At 34.4% G+C, this 26,576-nt stretch overlaps 3 protein-coding genes and 1 long non-coding RNA gene across 4 annotated transcripts in view; 2 read left to right on the forward strand and 2 right to left on the reverse strand.

Annotated features, from left to right (window-relative positions):
• Window positions 1–11,788, reverse strand: part of LOC145967528 (ubiquinone biosynthesis monooxygenase COQ6, mitochondrial-like) — a 15,498-nt gene extending 3,710 nt beyond the window's left edge. The window contains exons 1-6 of the mRNA XM_083092529.1: window positions 11,655–11,788; window positions 5,257–5,364; window positions 4,819–5,180; window positions 4,501–4,720; window positions 4,089–4,285; window positions 1,780–1,968 (exon numbers count right to left, since the gene is read on the reverse strand). Of these exons, the coding sequence (XP_082948655.1) occupies window positions 1,780–1,824 (45 nt within the window). The 5' untranslated portion in view covers window positions 1,825–1,968; window positions 4,089–4,285; window positions 4,501–4,720; ... (1 more) ...; window positions 5,257–5,364; window positions 11,655–11,788. The remainder of the gene's footprint in view (window positions 1–1,779; window positions 1,969–4,088; window positions 4,286–4,500; window positions 4,721–4,818; window positions 5,181–5,256; window positions 5,365–11,654) is intronic.
• On the forward strand, window positions 7,474–19,813 carry LOC145966402 (uncharacterized). The gene is made up of 13 exons (XM_083090454.1): window positions 7,474–7,566; window positions 7,634–7,941; window positions 8,322–8,504; window positions 8,711–8,987; window positions 9,200–9,577; window positions 9,776–11,311; window positions 15,291–15,476; window positions 15,537–15,838; window positions 16,192–16,374; window positions 16,579–16,864; window positions 17,074–17,451; window positions 17,662–19,164; window positions 19,531–19,813. The coding sequence occupies exons 1-13, from the start codon at window positions 7,507–7,509 to the stop codon at window positions 19,591–19,593; spliced, it is 5,643 nt and encodes a 1,880-aa protein (XP_082946580.1). The 5' UTR covers window positions 7,474–7,506; the 3' UTR covers window positions 19,594–19,813.
• The window catches only part of LOC145967529 (uncharacterized), a 14,596-nt gene continuing 538 nt past the window's right edge, over window positions 12,519–26,576 (reverse strand). Inside the window, exons 2-9 of the long non-coding RNA XR_014437441.1 lie at window positions 26,008–26,368; window positions 22,305–22,543; window positions 20,475–20,616; window positions 19,514–19,727; window positions 13,842–13,928; window positions 13,657–13,765; window positions 13,007–13,290; window positions 12,519–12,707 (exon numbers count right to left, since the gene is read on the reverse strand). This is a non-coding gene — a long non-coding RNA (uncharacterized LOC145967529). The remainder of the gene's footprint in view (window positions 12,708–13,006; window positions 13,291–13,656; window positions 13,766–13,841; window positions 13,929–19,513; window positions 19,728–20,474; window positions 20,617–22,304; window positions 22,544–26,007; window positions 26,369–26,576) is intronic.
• LOC145967505 (uncharacterized) overlaps window positions 19,948–26,576 on the forward strand; it is a 9,033-nt gene continuing 2,404 nt past the window's right edge. The window contains exons 1-8 of the mRNA XM_083092476.1: window positions 19,948–21,106; window positions 21,876–21,956; window positions 22,376–22,588; window positions 23,476–24,041; window positions 24,433–24,639; window positions 24,873–25,031; window positions 25,475–25,693; window positions 26,113–26,361. Of these exons, the coding sequence (XP_082948602.1) occupies window positions 23,482–24,041; window positions 24,433–24,639; window positions 24,873–25,031; window positions 25,475–25,693; window positions 26,113–26,361 (1,394 nt within the window). The 5' untranslated portion in view covers window positions 19,948–21,106; window positions 21,876–21,956; window positions 22,376–22,588; window positions 23,476–23,481. The remainder of the gene's footprint in view (window positions 21,107–21,875; window positions 21,957–22,375; window positions 22,589–23,475; window positions 24,042–24,432; window positions 24,640–24,872; window positions 25,032–25,474; window positions 25,694–26,112; window positions 26,362–26,576) is intronic.

Here is a 26,576-nt window from a genome sequence, read left to right on the forward strand (position 1 = left end):
CTACGCGGCGACACCAAAGGACCCCGCAGAATCCTTATGGAAAATGGCTTTCGGTCAAATGTTTCGAAACTTTGCAAAAAGATAGTTCTCTACATGTAGATTAAAAGTGTCCATGGGCATGAAGCTCTATAAATTCGAGATTTTCAGCTACAGCCTTCCAAAGTGGTAGATTTTTGAAGGAGTTTGAACCAATAAGGTTGATTTTTGGGCCAGAGCTTCGCACTTTTTTGATTGCATATTTGTATAGTTGCGGTCGAGAGCTTCCCAAAACACCCTATGAAAAGCTTTTTATGTTGGGGAAAGTGAAAGTTATAAGTTCTCAAAGTTTAAGAAACATAGGCATATAGGAAGCATGAGAATTATCAAGACTATCTGATTTATGATTTTTTGTGCTAAGTAGACTGTCTTAATTGTGTGTGTGTTTGTATGACAGATTGAAAATATATATATGTATTTGTTCTTTTAGCCTCCTCTTTTTAAATACAGGCTTGGAACTGTCAATGGCAGAGTTACTTTTTTTGTTTTTTTTTTGCTTTTTTTTGTTTCTACAAAACTTTTGTATTTACTACTTTTTTGTAAAACCTCACCCAACTAAGATAAGCTACCGTTGCCGAACTTTGGAATATGCTGCAGAAATTCAAAAATCTACCACTTTGGATGGCTGTAGCTGAAAATCTCGAATTTTTAGAGCTTCATGCCCATGGACACTTTTAATCTACATGTTGAGAACTATCTTTTTGCAAAGTTTCGAAACATTTGACCGAAAGCCATTTTCATAAGGATTCCGCGGGGTCTTTTAACTAACTCGTATTCGAATTCATCTAAAGTGGATATAAGGTCTATAAAGGACTAATGTAGTAATTATATTTCTTGTCTTGTGTCAGTTTAATTTCTGATAAACTGACTTGGTTTATTTAATATTCTGAATCCTAATGAGGGATCTAAATTATTAAACAAATAATTTGTTTAATAATCTGGATCCCTCACTAGGTTTCAGAATATTAAACAGATTTTTCTCAATTGAATGGGTAAATAGGAAATAGTTCATTTATTGCACGTATTAAAATATTTTGGTGTCGAATGTATGTAAAATAATTGTACGTACATCATTGAGATAAATATTTAAGAAACATCTAATAAAAGACACTAATAGATGTATTTTAAGGGCATTTTTCCTATCTTTCTTAAACATATTTTATATTTTCAAAGTTTATTTATTAAATTTTAAACGGTGTTTGCATTTGTAGCAAAACGCGTTTTAATATTACAAATACGTTGCACCGTAACAATACAATTGCTACAATCTTACATTGCAATATTCCTAAAAGCGGACATTTTAACGTTGCTGCAATCCCACAACAATGGTGCAGTAACATTTTGCAGTGAATTTGCAACGTTGCAATATTGCGGTGAAAGATTGCTGCAATGTTTGTGTGCTGTATGGGCACAAACATAATAGCCAAAATGTTTAGAAAACTCCGACTAGTTCTTGCATTGTGTAGTATAAACAAAAATAGTAAAAATTACTAAAAAGACATTCTATGATCCAGTTATTTTCTAATTATGACATATTTAATGTAAAGATTTGTTATCTGCTACATATGTCGTATCTTTCAAATTGTTAATTTCTATATAATATTAACTTGTCGCGCTAACATATTAATAATATCTTGTTACATATTAATCTAGCACAATAACATTATATTATTAATACAAACTTGATATTTAATAATTCAAAGACAATAGGAAAAAAATAAAATAGCTTAAAGAACTACTTGCATTGATCGTACTGGACAATATCGTACTGCTTCTATGTGTTGTCATGCTCCTAAGCTAGACAACAAGGTACGAGTCTGTTGATTCAAAGCGACAACTCGATTGGAATATTGTTATCCTGTGGTGTATATTCTTGTTTAGTATTACTCTCCAATAGCAAGACTTTCTTGCTTTCCAGTCTTCGATTATTTCCTGAAATAAATATATATTTCCACTCTTTTTCACACACAGAAAGTTTGACAAAAACACTTGATGACTTGAAAGAGCAGACTATTTTAAGAAAAATGCCTAAATACAATTATAATTCCGTCAACTAAAAATCATTACAAGTATACGAATATGTTAATTTATACAATATTTATAAATTAATCGTATATTAAATTAATACCATGAGTGAAATTATTTTTTCTTCTATTTTACATAAATCTTAAATTATGCGCTGCATGAAAAATTTTTGTTTATAAAAGTTTTATCTTATGAAATATAAAATCATAATTTTTTTATATATAAGTCGAGACACCGATAAAGACGATGAAGTGCATCGATAACGAGCATCGTCGGTATACAGGGTGTCCTAGACCACCCGTACACCCCTTTTCTTTCAAAAACTAAGCATTTTAGAGAAAAACGTTTTCGACAAAAGTTGTATGGTTTCGAGGGGGCCATAAGATGGTACCATTGGTTTGACCTTGAAGAGTCATTTGAAGGTCACGTGAAGGTCACTTCAATTTTTTTAAATGGAACACCCTATATATTTTTGCACATTCTTGTAGCTTATCTCGATAGCTTTCCAAAACACTATAATTAAGTACCTTTTCGTTAAGTACTTTTTGAGTTATGAGGCTTGAAATAATTTCTTAATTTTACATAAACCGTAAAATATCTTGTAAAATATTCATTTTTCGATTATCTTACCTTAATACTTTTACGTACAAAATAATGAGAGGAATCAATTGGTGTAAAGAAAACACATAGTTGTTTTGAAGAAAAAATATGTAATTTGCAATTTACAATTCCATATTTTTTCTTAAAAACAACTATGTGTTTTCTTTACATCAATTGATTCCTCTCATTATTTTGTACGTAAAAGTATTAAGGTAAGATAATCGAAAAATGAATATTTTACAAGATATTTTACGATTTATGTAAAATTAAGAAATTATTTCAAGCCTCATAACTCAAAAAGTACTTAACGAAAAGGTACTTAATTATAGTGTTTTGGAAAGCTATCGAGATAAGCTACAAGAATGTGCAAAAATATATAGGGTGTTCCATTTAAAAAAATTGAAGTGACCTTCACGTGACCTTCAAATGACTCTTCAAGGTCAAACCAATGGTACCATCTTATGGCCCCCTCGAAACCATACAACTTTTGTCGAAAACGTTTTTCTCTAAAATGCTTAGTTTTTGAAAGAAAAGGGGTGTACGTGTGGTCTAGGACACCCTGTATTATCACGTTGACTCGTACTCGTATGGCAAACAGTGTACACGCACCGGCAGGAATGGTGTCCCGGTGTGACGCTCACTGACGTCACACTCACACAAGCGAAGCGCGCATGTATGCGGATTGGGCAGCGAGAGAGAAAGTGGGGGTAGAGTAGTGGGGGCATTCCGATGTTGCGTCCTTCGCGCACGACATAAGAGCGAAAGAGAAAACACTATAAGACGTGATACCGAGTTAGAGGTGTCCGATAGCCATCTCTCTCGCTCGACGCTCGAAAGAGAGAGTGCGAGCGAGACAGCTATATACCGCGCGGGACCCCACGCTATTTCTATACGTGACTCTTGTGTGCGCTCTAGTATCGATATACATACTTATCTTTAAGAAATGCGGCTTAACCGCGTGCACTAAAGATCGGCATTCATTTCTATTAAATTAAATAATAATTAAATTATATAAAAAGATAAAATTTAATGAACAAATTCTTGGCTCGCGTACGTGCGCGCTTCACGTGTGTGCGTATGATGTCGACCGTTCCCATACATACCGCGACACCATTCCTGCCGGTGCGTGTACATTATTGAGAGGACTGCCGTTCATGACCAGTGTTGGCATGCGGGGCCGGTTTTTCGCGCATGCGCGACAGTAGTGACGGTTAACCAGCGATGTACCACATGTGGAAGATTTGGCGGGCTCGAGGAAAATTACGTGGCATACAGACATAGTTGAGTGAGACACAGTTTATTAAAAGTTTTGTAATATTTAAAAAATAGTCGTGAGTTATTCGTATAGTGTATGATAAAAATGTGTGCTGTTGATCACTCGAAACAATTTTCTAAGAGAAAATTTTTTCGGGCGACCAGTGGCATACCTTTTTGTCTGTATTAGATACTTCATTGAGGCCTCGTTTGCCGCGCATGCGCGAAAAACCGGCCCCGCATGCCAACACTGCATGACAGCCTCAGCGAAGATTTGCATCAGCAACGTCAAGTCGCTGAAACCCAGATTCACATTTTGACCGGAAGAATGGATGTTTTCGGTGTGCTGCCACGTACTTTAAAAATGAATCTATCAATGTTAAACAGAAAATTAAAAAATATTGAATTCTTACAATGATGATAATAAAATCTTTATAAAGAAATTTCAATACAATTTTCATTTTAAGATAAATTTTGAGAAATATGTCATAATTTTCAATGAGATTTGATTCGCGTTTTAATACATGATCCATTCAGCTATATTTCTTTAATCGAGGTCACTCTTAATATTGCAAATTTTCTTACCCCATCAACACTGTGATTGTATGCGGTGATTGCTGCTACGGAGGCAATTGCATATCGGTCTACAGGGACAGATTTGCAAGCAGTTAGTGAAACGCCTGCATCCTGCTCACGATACCGTTCTTCGGATAGTTTCGCCACATTGTTTATAAACTCCTCTTCTAAAATTTTCAGCGGTTTCTTCTCTCTCTCGGTTGTTATGAACAAAACGAACCGATAGAATCTGTACGAGAATTATATAGATAGAATTATATATCATCGTGGCTAAATCAGGTATTAATCTTTTTTTTATTGTTTATAAAAATCCAAAAAATAGTGTACTTAGATTGAAGTTTGTTGAACTTTTATATTACATTATTCGAGGGAAATCAGATGAAAATTAATAGCAGTTGTTTCCTAGAGAGGATGACAGTTTTCTTTTTTGATTTTACTATACATTTTTGTATGTTGTTATAACATTCGCCATAAGATTCCTCGATTCTTTGGCGATTAATTTCTCAGCGAATCGCCAACACAATTTATGACATGGTTTCTAAAGGACACACAAAACCACTTACCACTAATACATACATCATTCCTTATTCGCGGAAATTCTATTAAGTAGGGGAACAAGTTACCGCAAGCAACGTGATAATAAGTCCGATTAGAAGAAACCTCTGCCAAGCGACGATGTTCTCCGTAGGCTGAAATTGATTGAGAAATATTATAATTTCTCAAGAAATTCAAATATCAACGAGCAACTCTTAAAGATAATATTACCTCGGAGAGTTTGAGAGTTGCAACAATTGTGCTGCCAGTTTAAATAGAACACATCGTTTAAATAGAATACATCGTTTTTCGCACAGTTGAATTACTAACGACATGCACCTAAAACAAATAGGTATGCTCTTTATATATTTTATTATGACATCAATGCTACAAATTATATCTTAAAATTACCAACAACGTCATGAGATGATATTCTTCGGGATAACGCCAAAATGACACATGTTGTGAAAAACGAGTTTAACGATTTATAATAAACGTTACGAAAATAGAAGTCAGATCTGATCCAGAATTCAAAATTTCAACAGAAATGCCGAAGATGATATGCATCGAATAGTAAACATAATATCGTTCTATTTATACACACAAACTATCCAAGTAGCAAGCACATGTCATTTTGACATTTCAAATTGATCATTCACTGACTATTCTAAACGTCACAAGTTGACGTTTTTATGACGTAAAAGCAACGGACTAATGTCACAGATTATTGACATCATAACATGTATCGCATTTTGACGCATAAAATGTACCATTTTGACGTTTTTTTCTTAGCATAATAATGTATTTAATAACGTTGTCGAATAAAGAAGATTAACCAGTTCGAGAGCATCATTGAACAATTATAGCCATTCTATTCTTTAAAAGAATCTTGAATCGATTAAACTGCTTTATTCAAAAACGCTGGTAAAGCGACATATGACCAAAAATGATCAGTTTGGAGACGTCAAAATGACGTGTGCTTGCTACCTGGATATTATTGCTAAAGATTACATTTTGATACGATGTTTCAATAGCAAAATATACATCTCAGGTAGCAAAAATAATCATTTTGATGCTAAATTACATGAAAATACTACTTTTTCTACCTGAAAATTTATATTTATATAAAAATTATTAGAAAATATTTAATGTTACTAATATTTTATTATTAATATCACTAAAATAACGAAGAAAACATTATTTATCTTCTTCAGATTTATAATTTTTCTATGAGAAAAATCATGTAACTGTTATACAGAAAATAAATCTTTCGAAATGTATAAAACATTATAATAATTGAAATATATATGTATATATTTAGCACTAAAATATAAATAGTATAAGAAAATAAATATAAAATTAATATAAAATTATCATTTTCTTAATCATATTATCTCCTTCTTTAATTTTTCTCTTAACTTGAAGTGGAAATAAATAAACCGTTTTCGTTGTACAAACGGATTCTTAAATTATATTTTTTCGTGTCTTTCAATTAATTAAAAAGATACACACGCTGGTATGACTGTTTCGAATGATATCATTAATAATAAGATAATCATTCTTAGCAAGAATTCTATAGGAAAAGTATTTGTACTGTTGAAGATTTTTTTCTTTTCTATCTTCATCATTGGAAGAATAGGAGAGAAATGCGAGAGATTTATGGGAGTTATATAAATGTATTACATGTATTTTACAAACACATATGCGTATATGTTGTGGATATACAAAGAGTCAGAACTATTACTTAAGTATCATGGCAAGCAAGAGCGTGTAACAGGAAATCATCGATTTAACATCAAGATAATTAGATAGTTGTACCGACAAGATATTTACATGATGAGTCATCGTCATATAATATTAACCTTTGATTCGAAAAATCTCATACTGTGAAGCAGTATATTGCGTGTTAATCGCGGAATCAACATTGTTGGTAGAAGATAGCGTCGAGCTGATTTAATCCTTTGCATTTGATAGTTTTTTCACTTTTTAAAAAACTAGCAACTCGAAATATTTTGATAAAAAAGTGATGAAATTTTTTACAGCCAACATAAAAATAAATCATATATAAATTAACAGATATGGAGAATTGTTGTAGAGAACTATTGCATTTTTCAAAAGTTCATGTATTTTTACATTATACGAAACTTTATATCGAATATTCAATTATTATAATCAATAATAGTTGAAATAATAAGTACAAGGCTTTACTACGAAGTGCACCTAAATTAAACATAAACAGTTATTGTCGCCTCAAACTCGCCATTCATGTTGCTATATCAAATCAAGTGACGATTTATTGTGAAAGTCGCTTCTCAAGTGCAAAGGATCAATTTCTATATCAATTCGCAATGTGACTGTAATGTGTGTATGTCAATTTATTTGACCCGGGTATCTTTTTAAGAATGCGAGTCCGAAGAAAAATATTACTTTGTCGAGTCTCAGTAAGAAGAATTTCGAGTGATCCTTCGGCAGTCGTTTGACATGAGAAACAACGCTCAGGATACAGACTGTAAAAACAAGAGATCCAACATTATGAACAAGGTCAGTGAAAGAAACAATCATCGATGGTCTTTCGATTTTTCTATGTAATGATGTAGATTATATTTAGAAAGGATATGAGAATATATGGATGAACCGGATAGCATATCCGCGGACATATAGCAGCTCCGAGGGCAGCTTGGAATCTGTCATATGTCACGCATCACAAGACGAGTCGACGACGCAGAAACAACCTTGGAGCAAGGAGGAGATCGAAATAGCATTATCGAATCTTCCGGGAGGCGACATAGCTTTATCTCTGATTCCTACTCTTCATGGCAATGCTCTACAAAAGGTTCTGGAAGAATTTCAATGTGTGACTCTTAATAAAAATGAGGATCGCAAGCATAGCATATCGTTGCCCACGTCCGCAGATGAGTACGGAATGATATTAGCGTTTCTAATTTATGCGTGTTGCATTAAGATAAAATAAATAAATAAAAATAAATAAATAAATAAAGATAAAAACATAGAATTTTAAACAGAATTTGTCATGCTTCTTATAATTTATTGTGTGTATATTCCTATTTGATGTTGTTATCTTTTGTTGATGAAAATTGTATCTGTTGTTAAAAATCATTCTATTTCTACATTGATCATTTTATTTAACTAATCTATTTTACATATAATAAGATGCTTTATGTAAGTAAAATAATAAAATTTTTAATTGTAAAATTTAATATTTTTATACTTTATAATTTAGCATTTTATATGTTAATTAATTATCTAGTATAATTAACTTAAAACTTTACATGCAGAATCAAGGAAAAGACTATATTGGTTGATGAAAATAGAGCAGCTGCTGCTACGACTCCGGTACAACTACTTGCAGAATGGCCGGATACGTGTCTACTGATTTGTAGCTGGCTGGGTCATGTAGAAATAATTAAGGCTTTGTTAGAAAAAGGCGTGCCAGTTTCTACGTGCGACAATGATGGAAGGTTTATATCACTTATAATATATAGACATCTAAAAATTTATCATAAAAAATTGAAGCTGAACTTTTGAAAACCATAATTCATTTATTATGATAGGAATAATTTATACTAGCTAGCAGTAAATTATCAGATACCTTGATTCATTAGTCAATTAAGCCTGTAATTATAATAAATCATTGATAAAAATTATACATTTCCACTATCTCCAGGACACCGCTACATCTGGCAGCATGTACCACGTCCACGAAGATCGTGGAGGAGCTACTGAAACATGGTGCTGATCCATGTGAGTGGGATTTCGATAAGAAATGTACCCCATTGCATTGCGCTGCCGCAGCTGGTTGCGTTGCTACTGTTAAATGCTTGATCAAGTCAGGGGCAGATGTGGATGCCAGAAGAAGTCCACTTTATTACGCCGTGCTGAACAATGCTGTGGATTGCGTCGAAACTCTACTGCAAGCAGGTGCTTGTCCTGATAATCCACAGGTGCTTCTTCATCACAACCACAATTTAAACATAAATTTAGTGGAGAAGTAATATTATAAACCAAAAATTGCTAGTGTAAAATTAAAAAGGCAAACTACTAATTATCTGATACAGCGAATTATGCAGAAACAATTAATTTCTTACCAAAGTAACGTATCTCTTCCAGATATATTTGAGATATCTTCAATGAATTAATTATGATTCGTTGATAGGTTTATACAAAGATGCCTTTGCATGTGGCGGTTACTTTGGGCAATGTCCATTGCATCAAGTTGCTGTTGGATCACAACGCGGATGTGACAGTCAAAATGGGAATTACGAAATCGACGCCTCTACACTTGGCGGCGGAAAAGGGTAACGCGGAATGCACTAAATTACTGTTGGACGCCGGCGCGAGGACTGAGACAAGAAACTCGAATGGTCAAACGGCGATGCACTTGGCAACACTCGCCCAATCTGTAGAGACGATAAAGGAGTTGATTAGACTTGGCGCAAGGGTGAACGCAGAGGATAATGAAGGACGCACTCCTCTACATTCTGCGGTTCCAAGTGCCCGGAAAAGCAGCGAACTGGTCAAGACTTTAATAAAAGTTTGTAAATGAAAATTCCTTTAACTCACTGAATAGAATACCTTCTTTTAATTAAAATAATAAAAAAATTAACTTCACATTTTAAATAAATTTTTTTAATAAATTACGTTAAGAAATTCCATTTATGTAATAAAAAAATTTAATTAATAGTTTTTATTCTAACAACAGAATTAATAAAATTCTTTTTTTGTTAAAAAGGCAGGCGCATCAGTTAATAAGGCGGACAAGTGCGGTTACACGCCGCTACACATTGCGGCCTTGAACGAGAGCTCGCGTACGGTGATGATGTTGTTGTCAAAAGGTGGCGATGTAACAGCGCGTACCAAAGACGGCATCACCGCTCTTAGCTTCATTGTACGCCGTACTCCGGAGTTGTTATCGCAACTTGTGACGCGTCTCGATCAAGCAGTCTCATTACAAGATCACGAGCTTGGCGATATGGACTGTGATCTGCGAGTGGATTTTCGACCATTGGTTCCATTGGGCGGTCGCAACGAAACGGACCTGATGCTCTGTCTGGTGGAGGTCGGTCAAGGTCACATGCTAAAGCATCCATTATGCGAGAGTTTTCTCCATCTAAAATGGAAGCGTATTCGCAAGTTTTTCGTGCTCAGTCTTCTGTTCCATTTAATGTTCGTCGCTTTCTTCACCGGCTTCGTCTGCGCGACATATGTGGGGGACGAAAAAGAGCTAAGCAGAGGCCTCTTCTGGCCAGTATTAACTATTACCTGCTTATTGGCGAGTAAAGAGATCTTCCAAATTACCTATGGTATTTACTATTATACTAAACGCTGGGAAAACTGGTTACAGTGGAGCGTGATAGTGACATCCAGCATCATCTTGATTCCTCCAGCGCGTCCATGGCAATATCACGTTGCTGCCGTAGGTATTCTGCTGGCCTGGATCGAGCTGATGATTGTGATCGGTTATTTTCCCATGTTTGGCCTCTATGTACAAATGCTTACGCGAGTGTCCATCAATTTCTTCAAATTTCTCACAGCCTACTTTTGTCTCATAATCGGCTTCTCTCTTAGCTTTAATGTGCTGCACGGCAATTACAAGTCCTTCGTTGATCCGCTGCTCAGTATGCTTAAGATGATAATTATGATGTCCGGTGAGCTGGAATTCGAGGACGTTTTCATCGATGAAAAAGCGCCACTTAAGTATCCTGGCACGACGCATGTTATGGTTCTTTGCTTCGTTATCCTGGTGACAGTGATACTAATGAATCTAATGGTTGGTCTGGCTGTGTCGGATATCCAGGAGTTACGTAGACGCGCAGGTCTCGAACGATTAGTGCGTCATGCCGAGGTAATAGCTCGTTTCGAAAATATGCTGTTCTCTAAGTTGATTGATTACACTCATGCGTGTAAAATAATACAAGCGTGCAGAGAGAATACACTATTGTTGCATTCACCGAATCATTGTGCCCTCCATATTCGGCCGAATGATCCGCGCGAAAAGCGTCTGCCACGAGAGCTCATTCAGTCGTTGTATCGTCTGGCCGGCGAGCAGAAAATGCGACGAGGAACTTTCCGCGGCGGCGCGTCACCACCCCAAAACATCGCCGCGAATGAATCGAATTATGTGAGACTCAACAGGATGTACAGCAATGACGGTAATCAACAGCAACTGGACGAACTCGTGGCCGAGCTAAAGGAATGTTCCCATGACATCAGTATCAGGTTGGATAGCTTGACGAACAAGATAGAGAGTATCGCCCGAGAGCAGATTTGACGATGGATTTATAACATTATTAATATTGCCTAATATTCTATATCGTTGAACATGTGAATTGCTTTAAAAAAGCGAAATCGAGACTCGGATGGTCTATCGAAACAGAATCTAAAATTCAAGGTAGAACGCAAAGATGTGATATACTCAAGCAACTCACAAATCGAAAATAATTATAAATGTCTTCAGATGTAAATTTTAACGATTTAATTCGTAGTAATCCAAAAAAATTGTGGATTTAATGAACCATGTTATTTTCAAAATGATTTATACAGATATATGTGTATGTGTATTTATCATAAATTATATAAAATTTAGAGTCATATTTTTATTCTGTACTTACCAGTAATCTAGCTGTGTACCGCTTTCCTGATTCTAGCTGTACAGAGGCAAATTCGGTTGATGTCTTGGGGAGTTTTACATCGGTGATCTTATATTCGTGAATCACAGTCACATTCTCTTTCTGAGAAAGTTGCGTGTTGACTGCGTATAACACCGGATCATTTTCAACTATGTATGCCAATTCCTCAGCAAAATCATCGTTGAACGTTATCATAGCGTCCGAACATGCGTCCCATACCTACTAAAAAAATTATACCTAATTTAATAGAATTTTTAATTTCTTGTAATATGTAAAAGAGCAATAAAATAATAATAGGATGATAAAAGTGGTTCTTAAATACAAAGTACAATCGAAAAAATAATGAGAATGAAGACCGATTAATAAAGGACAATAATTACAACACAGAATCTTTTAAACATTATTTATATTATAACAGAATATATACATATATACATATATACATATATACATATATATATATATATATATATATATATATATATATATATATATATATATAGGTTGTTACTTAAAATGGGACACCTTGTGTCATTTTCTGTAAAACGTATTATTCGGGAGATATTTCAGGTCGTTACTTAAAATGGGACACCCTGCATATATATATTCTGTTATGATATAAATAATGTTTAAAAGATTCTGTGTTACAATTATTGTCAATCTTTCTGCGCTTCAATCTTTCCAATCATCTTCAACGAGATACATAAAATAGATTATATAATAGAATTGTCATCAATACTTAAACTAATTCCAGATACAGAAAAGTGCACAATTTAATAAAAAGTGCATAATTTAATAATTCAAAGACAGTAGGAAAAAGAATAAAATAGCTTAAAGAACTACCTGCATTGATTGTACTGGACAATATCGTACTGCTTCTATATGTTGCTATGCTCCTAAGTTAGACAACGAGTACGATTCTGCTGATTCAAAGCGACAACTCGATTGGAATATTGTTCCTGTGGTGTATATTCTTGTTTAGCATTACTCTCCAATAGCAAGACTTTCTTGCTTTCCAGTCTCTTCGATTATTTCCTGAAATCAATATATATTTCCACTCTTTTTCACACACGGAAGGTTTAAAAAAAAAACACTTGACGACTTGAAAGAGCAGATTATTTTAAGAAAAGTGCCTAAATACGATTACAATTCCGTCAACTGTTAACAATTTTTTAATTTAATAAAGAAATTTTGATACAATTTCCATTTTAAGATAAATTTTGAGAAATATGTTGTCATAATTTTCATTGAGATTTAATTCGCGTTTTAATACATGATCCATTCAGCTATATTTCTTTAATCCAGGTCACTCTTAAGATTGCAAATTTTCTTACCCGATCAACATTGTGCCCGACTAACATAAGATGCTTCGTGGCCGAAATTTAAAAGAAATGCCACCCGCATTTCTTCGGTGATTGCCGTTACGGAGGCAATTGCCTGTCGGTCTACAAGGATAGATTTGCAAGCAGTGGAATACCTGCATCCTGTTCTGTATGATACCGTTCTTCGGATAGATTCGCTACATTATTTATATTATTCATAAACTCCTCTTCCAAAATTTTCAGCGGTTCCTTCGCTCTCTCGGTTGTCACAAACCATACAAGCGAACTGAGAGAATCTGTTCGAGAATGATATAGATAGAATTATATATCATCGTGGCTATATATATAAATCAGGTATTAATCTTTCTCATCATTTATAAAAATCCAAAAATAATGTATTTAGATTGAGGTTTTTTGATCTTTTATATTACATTATTCGAGGAAAATCAGATGAAAATTAATAGCAGTAATTTCCACAAAGAGGATGGTGGAGTTTTCTTTGATTTTCCTCTATATTTTTTTACATCTTGTTATAATATATAAAATTCAATTCGCCATAAGATTCCTCGATTCTTTGATGATTAATTTTGCAGCGAATCGCCCACATATTTTATGGCATGGTTTCTAAAAGATACATAAAACTAGCTACTACTAATACATACGTCATTCCCTATTCGCGGAAATTTTATTAAGCAGGAGAACAAGCACCGGAAGCAACGTGATAGGTCTGGTTGGAAGAAACTTCTGCCAAGTGACGATGTTCTCCGTGGGCTGAAATTGATTGATGAATATTATAATTTCTCAAGAAATTCAAATATCAACGAGCAACTCTTAAAGATAATATTACCTCGGAGAATTTGCAACAATCGTGCTGCCAGTTTGGATAGGACACACACATCGTTTTTCACACTATCGAATTACCAACGACATCCACCTAAAACAAATATTAATGCTCTTTATTTATTTTATTATGACATCAATGCTATAAATTATATCCTAAAATTACCAACGACGTCATGAGATGAAATTCATCGGGCTAACGCCAAAATGGCACATGTTGTGAAAAACGAGTGTTTAACGATTTATAATAAACGTTACGAAAATAGAAGTCAGATCTGATCCAGAATTCAAAATTTCAACAGAAATGTCGGAGATGATATGCATCAAATAGTAAACATAATGCCGTTCTATTTATATACACAAACTACTATTGCTAAAGATTACATTCTGACACGATGTTTCAATAGCAAAATATACATCTCAAGTAGTAAAAATAATCATTTTGATGTTAAATTACATGAAAATGACGTCAAAATTACTAATTTTTCTACCTGAAAATTTATATTTATATTTATATAAAAATTATTAAAAAATATTTAATGTTACTAATATCTTATTATTAATATCACTAAAATAATGAAAAAAAAAACATTATCTTTTTAAGATTTTTAATTCTTCAGATTTATAATTTTTCTATGAAAAAATCATGTTATATAGAAAATAAATCTTTCCAAATGTATAAAACATTATAATTACATTATAATAATTAATATGTGTATGTATATATTTAGTATTAAAATATAAATAATATATAAAATTATCATTTCTATCTTAATCGAATTATCTTTTTCTTTAACTTTTCTCTTAACTCTTCTTGAAGTGAAAATAAATCAACCGTTTTCGTCATACCACAAACGGATTCTTAAAATATATTTTTTCGTGTCTTTCAATTAATTAAAAATCTTTCTTAAAAAAATATATACGCTGGTATAACTATTTCAAATGATATCATTGACAAACGGAACATTTCATAGTATATATTTGTGCATGAAATGACCATGAACGCGGAATGATAAGACCATCGTTCCCGGCAAAGGTTCCGCAGGAAAAGAATTTGCGGTCGGGATTTTCTTCTTTTCTATCTTCGCTGCTGGAAGAATGCGAAGAGTGAGAGAGAAATACGAGATTCATGGAAGCTAAATATATAACATGTGTTTTATAAACACGTGCGTATATACTGTGAATATACGGAGAGCCAGAACAGTGTCGACTAAGTGCCCAGTGTTAGCGAGCAAGAGCGCGCGGCAGGAAGTCATCAATTCGACGCCGAGGAAATTAATCGAACGACCGATCTAACAAGATGTTTACGAATCATCATGTATTATCAACATTTAATTAAAAAAATTATACTGTGAATCCGTTTATTGCGCGTTAATCGCATGATTGTCATTATTGATATGTAGAGGATGACAAAGTGATTTAATTTCTACGACTCGTTATGTGATTGTAATGTGTATGTGCCAATTTATTTTACCCGGATACCTTTTTTTTTAAGAGTGCGAATTCAAAGAAAGATGTGACTATGTCGATTCTCGGTAAAAAGAACTTCTTCAAGAGATTCTCCGGCAGTCGTTTGACGCGAGAAACACCGAAGATAGAGACTGCCAACAATAAGACGCCGACCATCGTGATCAACAACGAGGTCAGTAAAAAAAACGATGATCTTTTAAGTCTTCTATGTCCTCATATATATTACATTTAGGAAGAACGTGAGGATATTTGGATGAACGAGTTAGAAAATGGCAGCATTTCCTCCGAGAACAGTTCGGAATCTGTCACGTGTCCCATCCGAAACGCGTCGATGACGCAGGAACAACCTTGGAGCAAGGAGGAGGTCGAGGTGGCATTATCGAATCTTCCGGGAGGCGAGGCAGCTCTATCTCTGATTCCTGTTCTTCACGACGATGCTCTAGAAAAGGTTCTGGAAGAATTTCAATGTTTGACTCTCGACGAAAATGCGGATTGCAGGCATCGCAAGCTCTTGTTGCACACGTTCGCAAATGGGTACGGAATGATTGTATCTGTAACTTAGTGTGTTGCATTAAGATAAAATAAATAAATAAAATAAAAATAAAAATAAAAATAAAAATAGAATTTGTCATGCTTATTATTAGTTTATTATGTGTATATGTATTTCTATTTGATATTATATATTTCTATTCATATGTTGAAAATTCATCATTCTATTTCTACATTGATAATCATTCTATTTTTAATATATAATAAGATACTTTATATAAGTAGAATAATAAAATTTTTAATTAAAAAATTTAATATTTTCACACTTTATAATTCAATATTTTATACGTTTGTAATGAAGTAATAATCTGTAACTTAATTTAAAACTTTGCGTTCAGATTTATGCGAAAAACTATATTGGCTAACGAAAACGGAGCAGCGTCTGCTGCGACTCCAGCACAGTTACTTGCAGGATGGCCGGACACGTGTCTACTGATTTCTAGCTGGCTAGGTCATGTAGAGATAGCCAAAGCTTTGTTAGACAAAGGCGCGCCAGTTTTTACGAGCGACAACGATGGAAGGTTCATATGATAGATTTATGATAAATAGATATTATAAAAAATTTGCCATCTAAAAATTAGCTGAACTTTTGAAAACCCTAATTTACCTATCACAGGTGTAGTTTATACTAACTAGCTGTAGTTTACCAGACACTTTGATTGACTAGTCAATCAAGTCTGTAATTATAATAAATCATTAGAAATTATACATTTTACTATCTTCAGAACGCCGTTACATCTGGCAGCGAGCGTCGGGTCCACGAAAATTGTGGAGGAGCTATTGAAACATGGCGCTAACCCAGATGAATGGGATCTCGGGAAAAAATGCACTCCATTGCATTGCGCTGCCACAACTGGTTGCGTTGCCACTGTCAAATGCTTGATCAAAGCAGGCGCAGATGTGGATGCCGGATTGTCCAGCAGAAGTCCGCTCCATTACGCCGTGCTGAACAACGCTGAGGATTGCGTCGAAACTCTATTGCAAGCAGGTGCTTGTCCTAATAATCCACAGGTGCTTCTTCACCACAAAACCATAATTTGTGTAATATAGTGGGGAAGTAATATTATAAACCAAAAATCGTTGATGTAAAATTAAAGTGGCAAACTACAATTGTTATTCAGAAGAAATTATGCAGAAATAATTACTTTCTCACCACAGTAACGTATCTTTTAGGGACTCCAAGATATCTGGGATTAATTAATTACAATTTACGTCGGCAGGTTTACACAGAGACGCCTTTGCATGTGGCGATTAGTTTGGGCAATGTCCATTGCACCAAGTTGCTGTTGAGTCACGGCGCAGATGTAAGAGTACAAATGGGAATTGCGAGATCGACGCCTCTACACTTGGCGGCCGAGGAGGGTAGTGCGGAATGCACTAGGTTACTGTTGAACGCTGGCGCGACCTGCGAGGCGAGAAACTCGCGCGGTCAGACGGCGATGCACTTGGCGACGCTCGCCCAATCTGTAGAGACGATAGACATGTTGATTAGTGCTGGTGCAAAAGTGAATGCAGAAGACAATGAAGGACGCACCCCTTTACATGCTGCGGTTGCGAAGGCTCTGAGAGGAAGCGAACTGGTCAAGACTTTAATACAAGTTTGTAAATTGAAAATTCTTTTGACTCACTGAATAGAGTAAAATACCATTTTTTAATTAAAATAATAAAAAAATTAATCGCGTCACATTTTAAATAGAAATTTTTCTAACAAATTAAGTTAAATAATTCTATTTATTTAATAAAAAATGTTAAATAATGATTTTTTACTGTAATGATAGAATTAACAAGATTCTTTTTTTATTGAAAAGGCAGGTGCAGCAGTTAACAAGGCGGACAAATTCGGTTACACGCCGCTACACATCGCTGCTTTGAACGAGAGCTCGCATACAGTGGTGATGTTGTTGTCAAGAGGAGGTGACGTGACTGCGCGTACTAAGGGCGGCGTCACCGCTCTTAGCTTCATCATACGCCGTACTCCGGATGTGTTATCGCGATTTGTGACGCGTCTCGATCAAGCAATCTCGCCACATGATCACGAGCTGGGCGATGTGGACTGTGAACTGCGATTAGATTTTCGACCATTGGTACCGGGCGGTCGCAGCGAAATGGACTTGATGCTCTGTCTGGTAGAGGTCGGTCAAGGCCACATGTTAAAGCATCCGTTGTGCGAAAGTTTCCTATATCTCAAGTGGCTGCGTATCCGCAAGTTTTTCCTGTTCAGTCTCATGTTTCACTCAATCTTCGTTGCTTTCTTCACCGGTTTCGTCGGCGCGACATATTTATGGCACATGGAACAGCTGAGCAAGATCCTCCTCTGGCCTGTGTTAGGTTTTACCTGCGTTCTCGCGAGTAAAGAGATTTTCCAGATTGCCCATGGTATTTGCTATTATGCTAAAAGTTGGGAAAACTGGCTGCAGTGGAGCGTGATCGTGGCATCCAGCCTCATACTGATTCCGCCAGCGCATCAATGGCAATATCACATTGCCGCCCTGGGTATTCTGTTGGCCTGGATCGAGTTGATGATTGTTGTCGGTCGTTTTCCCATGTTTGGCATCTACGTACAAATGTTTACCCAAGTATCCATCAATTTCTTCAAGTTTCTCGCGGCCTATATTTGCCTCATAGTCGGCTTCTCTCTCGGCTTCAATGTGCTGCACGACAAGTACAAATCCTTCACTAATCCGCTGATCAGTCTACTCAAGACGGTGATTATGATGTCTGGTGAGCTAGAATTCGAGGACGTTTTCTTCGACGATAAAACACCACTCAAGTATCCTGGCACGGCGCATCTCATGCTCCTTAGCTTCGTTATTCTGGTGACAGTGATACTCATGAATCTAATGGTTGGCCTGGCTGTATCGGATATCCAGGAGTTACGCAGATGCGCTGGGCTCGATCGACTGGTGCGTCGCGCCGAGCTGGTAGCTCACGTCGAAAGCATGCTGTTCTCCAAGCTTCTCGATTACACTCCCGCGTGCAAAATAATACAAGCATGCAGAAGGGGCGCATTGTTGCTACATCCACCGTATCATTGCGCCTTGCATATTCGACCGAATGATCCGCGCGAGAAGCGTCTACCGCGAGAGCTCATCCGAGCGGTATATCGCCTGGTCAGCGAGCGGAAAACGCGACGAACGACTTTTCGTGGCGCGCCACCACCCCAAAACGTCGCCGCGAATGAATCGAATCATGTGAGGCTCAGCAGGATGTACAGCAACGAGAGTAATCAACAGCAGCTGAACGAACTCGCGGCCGAGCTGAAGAGATGCTCGTATAACATCAGTACCAAGCTGGATAGGTTGACGAACAAGGTAGAAACTATCACTCGAGATTTAGATCTGACGGTGAATTTACATTGACACTGCCTAATATTCAATCTCGTCGAGTATTTGAATTGTTTTGAAAAAACGAAACTGGATGATCTGCCAGAACAGAGTCTAAAATTAAAGGTAGCAAAATGTGATAAATCAAGAGGTCCAAGTAACTAGCAATGTCTTGAGATGTAAACCTTAGCGACCTAATTTCTGGCAAACCAAAGAAACTATGGATCTAATGAATCACGTATTTTTAAAATGATTTATATAAATATACATATTTATCATTATATAAAATGCACTGTTATTTTTTTATTTTCTACTTATCAGTAATCTGGCTGCGTACTGTTTTCCTGATTGCAGCTATACAGAGGCAAATTCGGCCAATGTCTTAAGGAGTTTTACATCGATGATCTAGATTCATGAATCACAGTCACATTCTCTTTCTGAGAAAGTTGTATGTTGACTGTGTGCAACACCAAATCGTTTTCAGCTATGCAAATTCCTCAGATAAGTGATGCTCGTTGAACGTTATCATAGCGTTCGAACGCGTCCCACATCTATTAAAGAAATCACACTTAAATTTAATTAATAGAATTAACAATTTTTTTGTAATATGTAGAACAATAAAAGACTGATAAAAGTGGTTCTTAAATGTACAATCAGAAATTTAAACAAAGAGAAAAACCGACTAACAATAAGAGAGTCAAGACAATAATTATGATGCAGAATTTTTTGAATATTATTTATGTTAAAACAAAATATATAGTGAGCATTTCAATCTTCTTAATCATCTTCAACAAATAAGATACATAAAAGATCATAGAAAGAATTGTTATTAACACTTAAATTTAGTTGCAAAGACAGAAGATTGCACAAATGTAACAGTCAAAATGTTTGGAAAAATCAGATTAGCTCTCGCATTATATAACGTAAATAAACAAAAATAATAAAAATTTAATTAAAAATTAAAATTAAAATAAAAAGAGATTCTATGATGCAATTATTTTCTAATTATGGCATATTTATTGTAAACATTTGTTTGTCTCTGGTACACTTATCGATATATCCATCATTACAAAAATAAAGTGTTAATTTTTATACAACACTAAGTTATTACATATTAATCTCTTGTTATAATTTAGCTCTTGTATTAATTTAAAACAAGATAAAATTATATTATTAATATAAATTTGATAAGCTTAACAATTTAATAATTCAAAGACAGTAAGAAAAGGAATAAAATAGCTTAAGGATCTATCTGCATTGATCGCACTGGACAATATCGTACTGCCTCTATGTGTTACCATGTTCCTAAGCTGGACAACAAGGTATAAGTCTGCTGATTCAAAGCGACAACTCGTATATTGCTTCTGCAGTGTATTCTTATTTAGCACTATTCTCCAATAGCAAGACTTTCTTGCCTTCCAATCTTCAAGAGATTGTTCTCTGGAAATAAATATACATTTTTACTTCTTTTGCATAGAAAGTTTCACAAAAACATGCAACTTAAAGGAACAGATCATTTTAAGAAAAATGCCTAAATACAAGTATAATTCCGTCAATTTTCGTCAATCGTTAATAACATTATTTTTAATAAAATCAGAAGATTCGTCCTCTTTTCTCATTTTGACATCGATGACACAATGTGATACAATGTCAACAATAACAAAGGAGCTAACCTATAGCGCATGCCAATGTCGCACCAATCATGCCGTCATCGATGATGTTTTTTTTCTTCATTTTCTATAGCGGTTGAATAGCTTTTTCTCGACACCGCGGTCGCACCGAGAAGGATATGCTTGCACTTTTGCAATAGCAACGAAACGAAGCGTTGACAGAACCGCTTTCCTATGAGCCGCCATTTTGTATCGCAACTGTTTCGATGGTCTCGATTATCACGTGGACTCTTCGCGATTCCCGCTCGTGTCACATACGAGTATGTACAATTTTTTACTCGCAATTTACTATCAAGAATAACAAATCAATATATGTATTATGGATATTACAAAATATGTTTGTCACGATTTCTAGTAATGTAAATTATATTTTACATAATATTCACGACCATTGTACAATATTATGTATTAAAATATATCGCATCGACGAATACTTTTATGCACAAAAAAATAATGTGAGAAATCAATTGGTGTAAAGAAAAAACATAGTTGTTTTTGAGAAAAAATATGTAATTGTTAATTGCAAATTTCATATTTTTCTTCGAAACAATTATGTGTTTTCTTTACACCAATTGATTCCTCTCATTATTTTGTACATAAAAGTATTAAGGTAAGGTAATTGAAAAATAAATATTTTACTAGATATTTTGCGGTTTATGTAAAATTAAGAAATTATTTCAAGCCTCGAAAAGTACTTAATGAAAAATAACTTAATTATAGTGTTTTGGAAAGCTTTCGAGGTAAGCTACAAGAATATGCAATGAAAAATACGGGCTTCCATTAAAAAAAACAAAGTTGAACTCCATATAACCTTGGCACGTTCACTCAAGGTCAAACCAATGACACTATCTTATGTTCCCTTTCGAACCAAACAACTTTTGTCTGAAACCTTTTTCCGTATCTTTCATATTTTTCGAAATATTTGCCTGGGGCGATTAAAATTAAATACCCTGTACATACATATACATATATACATATAGGTACATATATATGTAACTTATATATATGTAACTTATTTATTTGTTACAGTTTGTCACCGGCCGCTTGCCAACAGCAGACTTGAAGTATTATTAAATATTATTATCATAGCTTTAAGTATTTTTAAATTAGGTAAGGGTTTAATATTAATTAAATCATTAAAGTAATTTTATCCGGCATTTAATGAAGATAAGTTAGTGTCAAACACTAATTTAAACTGAATATCAAAATTAATTAATTGAGAAATTTTGTATACGTGTATGATCTTTGATACTTAACTTATAATATATAATTGATTAATAATTATAATATATAATTGATTAATTCAGAATATTATTTCAAATATATAAAAATTTTGCCAAGTCACTCATGTTTTTAATAACTTAATGTTATAAAAAAAATATATTATATAAAAGGATTAAAACAATATTTGTATATATTTGTATATATGTCTAACGATAACATTTATGAAGGTTTTACCTTGAACCCTCGAAGCGAATCGATCGAGTTACTTCGCATGCCATTCATTTCTTGGTGGGGACTGGTTGCAGGGCGTTAGCACTTCCTCATGGACTTCACCATGACGACGGCGACGCCGGGCCAGGTTGCATTGATTCTCCTGGTCGAGTCAGCAGGTAGTAATGGCCGTCGAAGCGGCTAGCACGTCGTTATCTTCTTTTCAACATCTGGTCGCGAATCCTCTGCCCTTCAGGATCGAACTAGAAGTCGCATTCGGCTGATGATTCGAATGATAATTAAAAAAGGTGATTAATAACGAAGATCTCCACAAAGAGAGTGAATAATCTTTAACTTCCAAATCTTATGAGAGAAAATGTCTCTTAACTTTTTAAGAGCAATTAAAATATATATTCATGAAAGACACATATGTAAATAGAAAAAAAGAGAGAATAAGATGAGTATATATTAACTTCATTTAAATGATTTAATAATTTTTAATAGATTTTGTGAAGTTATGAATATACTCAATCTGCAAATTTAATTATCATATTGATTGGGGAAGTTAGTATAATTCATTTTTCACAATTTTATGTTTTATATTTCCAAGAGTTTTTGGACATCACATAAATTCTTATAGTACGTCTTATTATTTTGGATTATAAGTAGCTATATGACTTTGTGGTATGATTGCATTACATTATAATTCTATCATTTGATAAGTTATTTAAATTATGTTACGTTTTTAATTTGTTATATTAATTTTATTATTATTCTCTTATTATTATCAAGTTAAATCTCAAGTTAATAAATGATCAAGTTAAATCTCAAGTTAATAAATGATTAAGTTAGAAATCAAGTTAATGAATGATTATTAATTCGATTAAATTAAGTAGGAAATATGTTAAACAAAGCAACAATCAGATTTATTAGTAACTCTAAAATATTTACTGTATAAAATTTTAAAAAATAACATCTTTTTTTATTTATCAATGTTATATTTAAATGAATTAAATTGAATTAATTTATTTTATTCAAAATATTTACAATTATTTTAAATTTATTTTAATTAAATTTATCAAAAGTTACTGATAATACGTATATATTATAACGATATTTTAATTAATATTTAAGAGAGAAAATGTACTCTGTGTATTATTTACATACCATTTATATTATATCGTACACAATTCAGTAAACCATGACGGAGCACAGAGGTACGTCCTTCTTCCATTCGTGCGTGAAGGTACCGGTGGATCCTTGCAGCAGACAACCAACTCCCTCGTATGAACGTCCTCGAATGTCATCGACGAGGAGCCAAAGATCGGAGAAAGTGAAAAAGATCAACTTTGCCGAAAGCGAACCGACTGCCGTTGCTGAGGATTCGGAGTCATCGAGTCCGCGCGATACCCTGGAGAACTTTCTGGAATTCATGAAGAGCATACCGGACTATGGACAGATACACCATCTGTCAAACGAGCAATTCAAGCAGAGGGTCGAGTATCTGAGGAGAAAGCAACGGTTGCTTCTTCAGAATTTGAGGAATTCACTGGACGATTCGGCGGAAAAGCCGCCGTCGCGATTGTCGATCACAAGAAACGAGAACTCGAAGTCGAAGGATGTCAAGCCGGACATCGCTAGTGAACTTAAATTGAATGGCAAGAAATGCTATCTCGAAGAATCTAGGACCAGCAGCCCGATACTTTTTCCATCCGGCACTTTCGCTGGTCTTGCCGAGGATCAAGATTTGCTAACATACAGGTGATAAATTAATTATTACAAAATGAAAAGAAAGCAATTGATAACGATTTCAATGTACAAATGGATTTTTAATATAAATTATTTATAAAAATTATATATATATATATATATATATATATATATATAATTATATTTAAATATAATATATTATATAATTACATAATTATATTTTCTTTCTCTTACTTTATCTGTTTTTTAGTCAATTTAATTTATACATTAAAAAGTATGTACTTTAAAATTTTCAAAAAAATGTACATGGTTATATTTTAGTTAGACACTTCTAATTTGATTTATTTTGAGATTTTCCCAATCTCAAAATAAATCGATACCATTTTTTTATTTTATCGGATTATTTTATTGGATTACCATTACTCATCGATATTGATTTCAGATGCAGAGACAAGGACAAGGAGACGAAGACAATGCGCAACAAAGAGATATTCGCGGCAAATAAAAGTTGGAGTACATGGAGTGGATCAAAGAGCGACGATAGCGTAGATAGTGATGGCGAGGACAGCATCGAGACGAAGAGCTTACCACCTAATAGCTCGAAAGAATGGCATCCTACCATGCCCAAACCATTTAGCTTCACATTGAGGTGCGTATTCGAATAACAAAATCTTCTAAGAGATATCTAAAAATATCTATATTTAAAAATAACTTTTAATAAATGCAGCTTTCATTTCATTTTTGTCTTGGTATTAATATATATTAATATAAGATTAATTAATTTTCATGTTTATATTTTTCTATTTTTTCAAATATATTTTTTGTTTCCTATTTATATGTATATCACTACAAATTGATATAATAGCTCTTACTCTATTTCAGGGAAGAAGCGGAAAAATATATGACGGAAATAGAAGCGGCCGAGCGCATGAATCAAGATAACACGAAAAAGAGTCCTTTAAAGAAACGACGAGTCAGGCCGATTCCTATCACGTCTAAAATACCGCTTTATGACAAATTGATGGCCGAGAAAGAGGAAAGGTCAGCCATGTAACACTATTATTTTGTAATGTGGACAAAAGAATGCATAACATTTTAATATTCCTCGGATTAATATCGTACTTATTTTGTCAACTCTTTTTAATTCTGAAAATTTAATTATATACTTTAATATTTTTATATTTTGTATATATAATTCGTAAAGTATATTTATATATATTTTTTCTTCATTTTAATTCTCAAGTAGGTTAAGGTTAATCGCTGATTTATAACTCATTCTATCTCCTAAAATATAATACGGATTCACCATTAAAAAAAAATTTCCACGATTCCTATTTTTTCAGATGTATTTTCTCAAATACACCAATATAATAAATCGATCTATTATAGTTTTAAATTAAAATAAATTAATTTATGCTTGATGTGAATGAAACAATGAATGTTTGATTGATAGGAACCAAAGTGTCATGCTTTCTGATTTCTAGGAGTCGCATCGTACGCGAGGAGAGTACTCTGAATCTACTGTCACAGATGCGACCTTTCAAGCTGGAGTGCGATCGTCGTGCCTGGCGATCCCTGGCGAGGTCTAGTCCCGAGCTCCGCTCCAGCAAAAGCAGTTCCTCGCGCTTCAAGGCCAAACCGGTGCCAAGAAACTTGTTCGGCACCGAAGTTTACGATCGCATGCTCGAGGACGAATATTACAGGTCAGCTGTTCGACCGTTTTGCCGAATTTCTTATTATTTTTTATTCAGCAAAAAAATTAAATGGACATTTTTACGCGCATCTCTATTGCATCTCGCGTTCTTCTTTTTCTCACTCTCTTCCTCCCTTTCTTTTTTTCTCGAAAATACAAACATCGCGAAAAAGGCAAAATAGCCCCGTTATTTAAATCGAATGTCCGGAAAATATTGCCTATCCTCTCAGGTAGATATCTACGTATTATCTTTGATTTACAAACGAATAAAAATAGTTACAAGATTCAAACAGTTTGGGCGATTTGGAATTATTTAAAATGTACCTTTTTGAAGAAGCTTAAATTGCTTAGCAGGATCACTTGAGGATTCCTCGAAGAGAGTTAAAGACGATTAGATTCAGATTGTAAAAATTCCGCGCGCGATTCCAGACAGCTAAAGAAAAGGGTGAGAGCCGCCGAGTTGCTGAAGTCCTCTTCCTTGCCGCCGTCGATGGCGAGACGCGAGCGTGTCAAGTCCGCGTGTGCACATTTGCAGGACATAGCGTCCAACAAGGACGACGACGAGTCGATGATTCCGACGACGACGACAATGTCCGATGGAACCAGATCCGCAATGACGTCCATGATGTCCTCGCGTGGAAACAATCTAGCCGCGATCCTGAGATGTCAGGCTTCACGGTACGATCTGTGCATTCGATAGAAAAAAATATACATTAGATAAGATTAATATTAGATGAAGAGATATCGAGGGAAAAATTAATTTTAGGATATTGTGGAAGATTAATGAAAAAAAAAGAAAAGGTTGTCTTTCGTTGTCAGGATGTTAAAAATTAATTAATTGTGAATTAATTACATCGTGAATAATTAACTATCTTGATTGAATTACATGAATG

The sequence above is a fragment of the Camponotus vicinus genome, unplaced genomic scaffold (genome assembly GCF_025532165.1).
Source record: "Camponotus vicinus isolate PSW18456_S1 unplaced genomic scaffold, iyCamVici1.0 SCAF_2, whole genome shotgun sequence".
NCBI lineage: Eukaryota > Metazoa > Arthropoda > Insecta > Hymenoptera > Formicidae > Camponotus > Camponotus vicinus.

Excerpts from the sequence above, each read along its gene's own strand:
- LOC145966402 (XM_083090454.1), top strand. The coding sequence starts at position 7,507 with ATGAGAAACAACGCTCAGGATACAGACTGTAAAAACAAGAGATCCAAC. Across the intron at positions 8,988-9,199 it reads CTTGTCCTGATAATCCACAG|GTTTATACAAAGATGCCTTT; the intron begins GTGCTTCTTCAT and ends ATTCGTTGATAG. Across the intron at positions 17,452-17,661 it reads TGGTCAAGACTTTAATACAA|GCAGGTGCAGCAGTTAACAA; the intron begins GTTTGTAAATTG and ends TTTATTGAAAAG.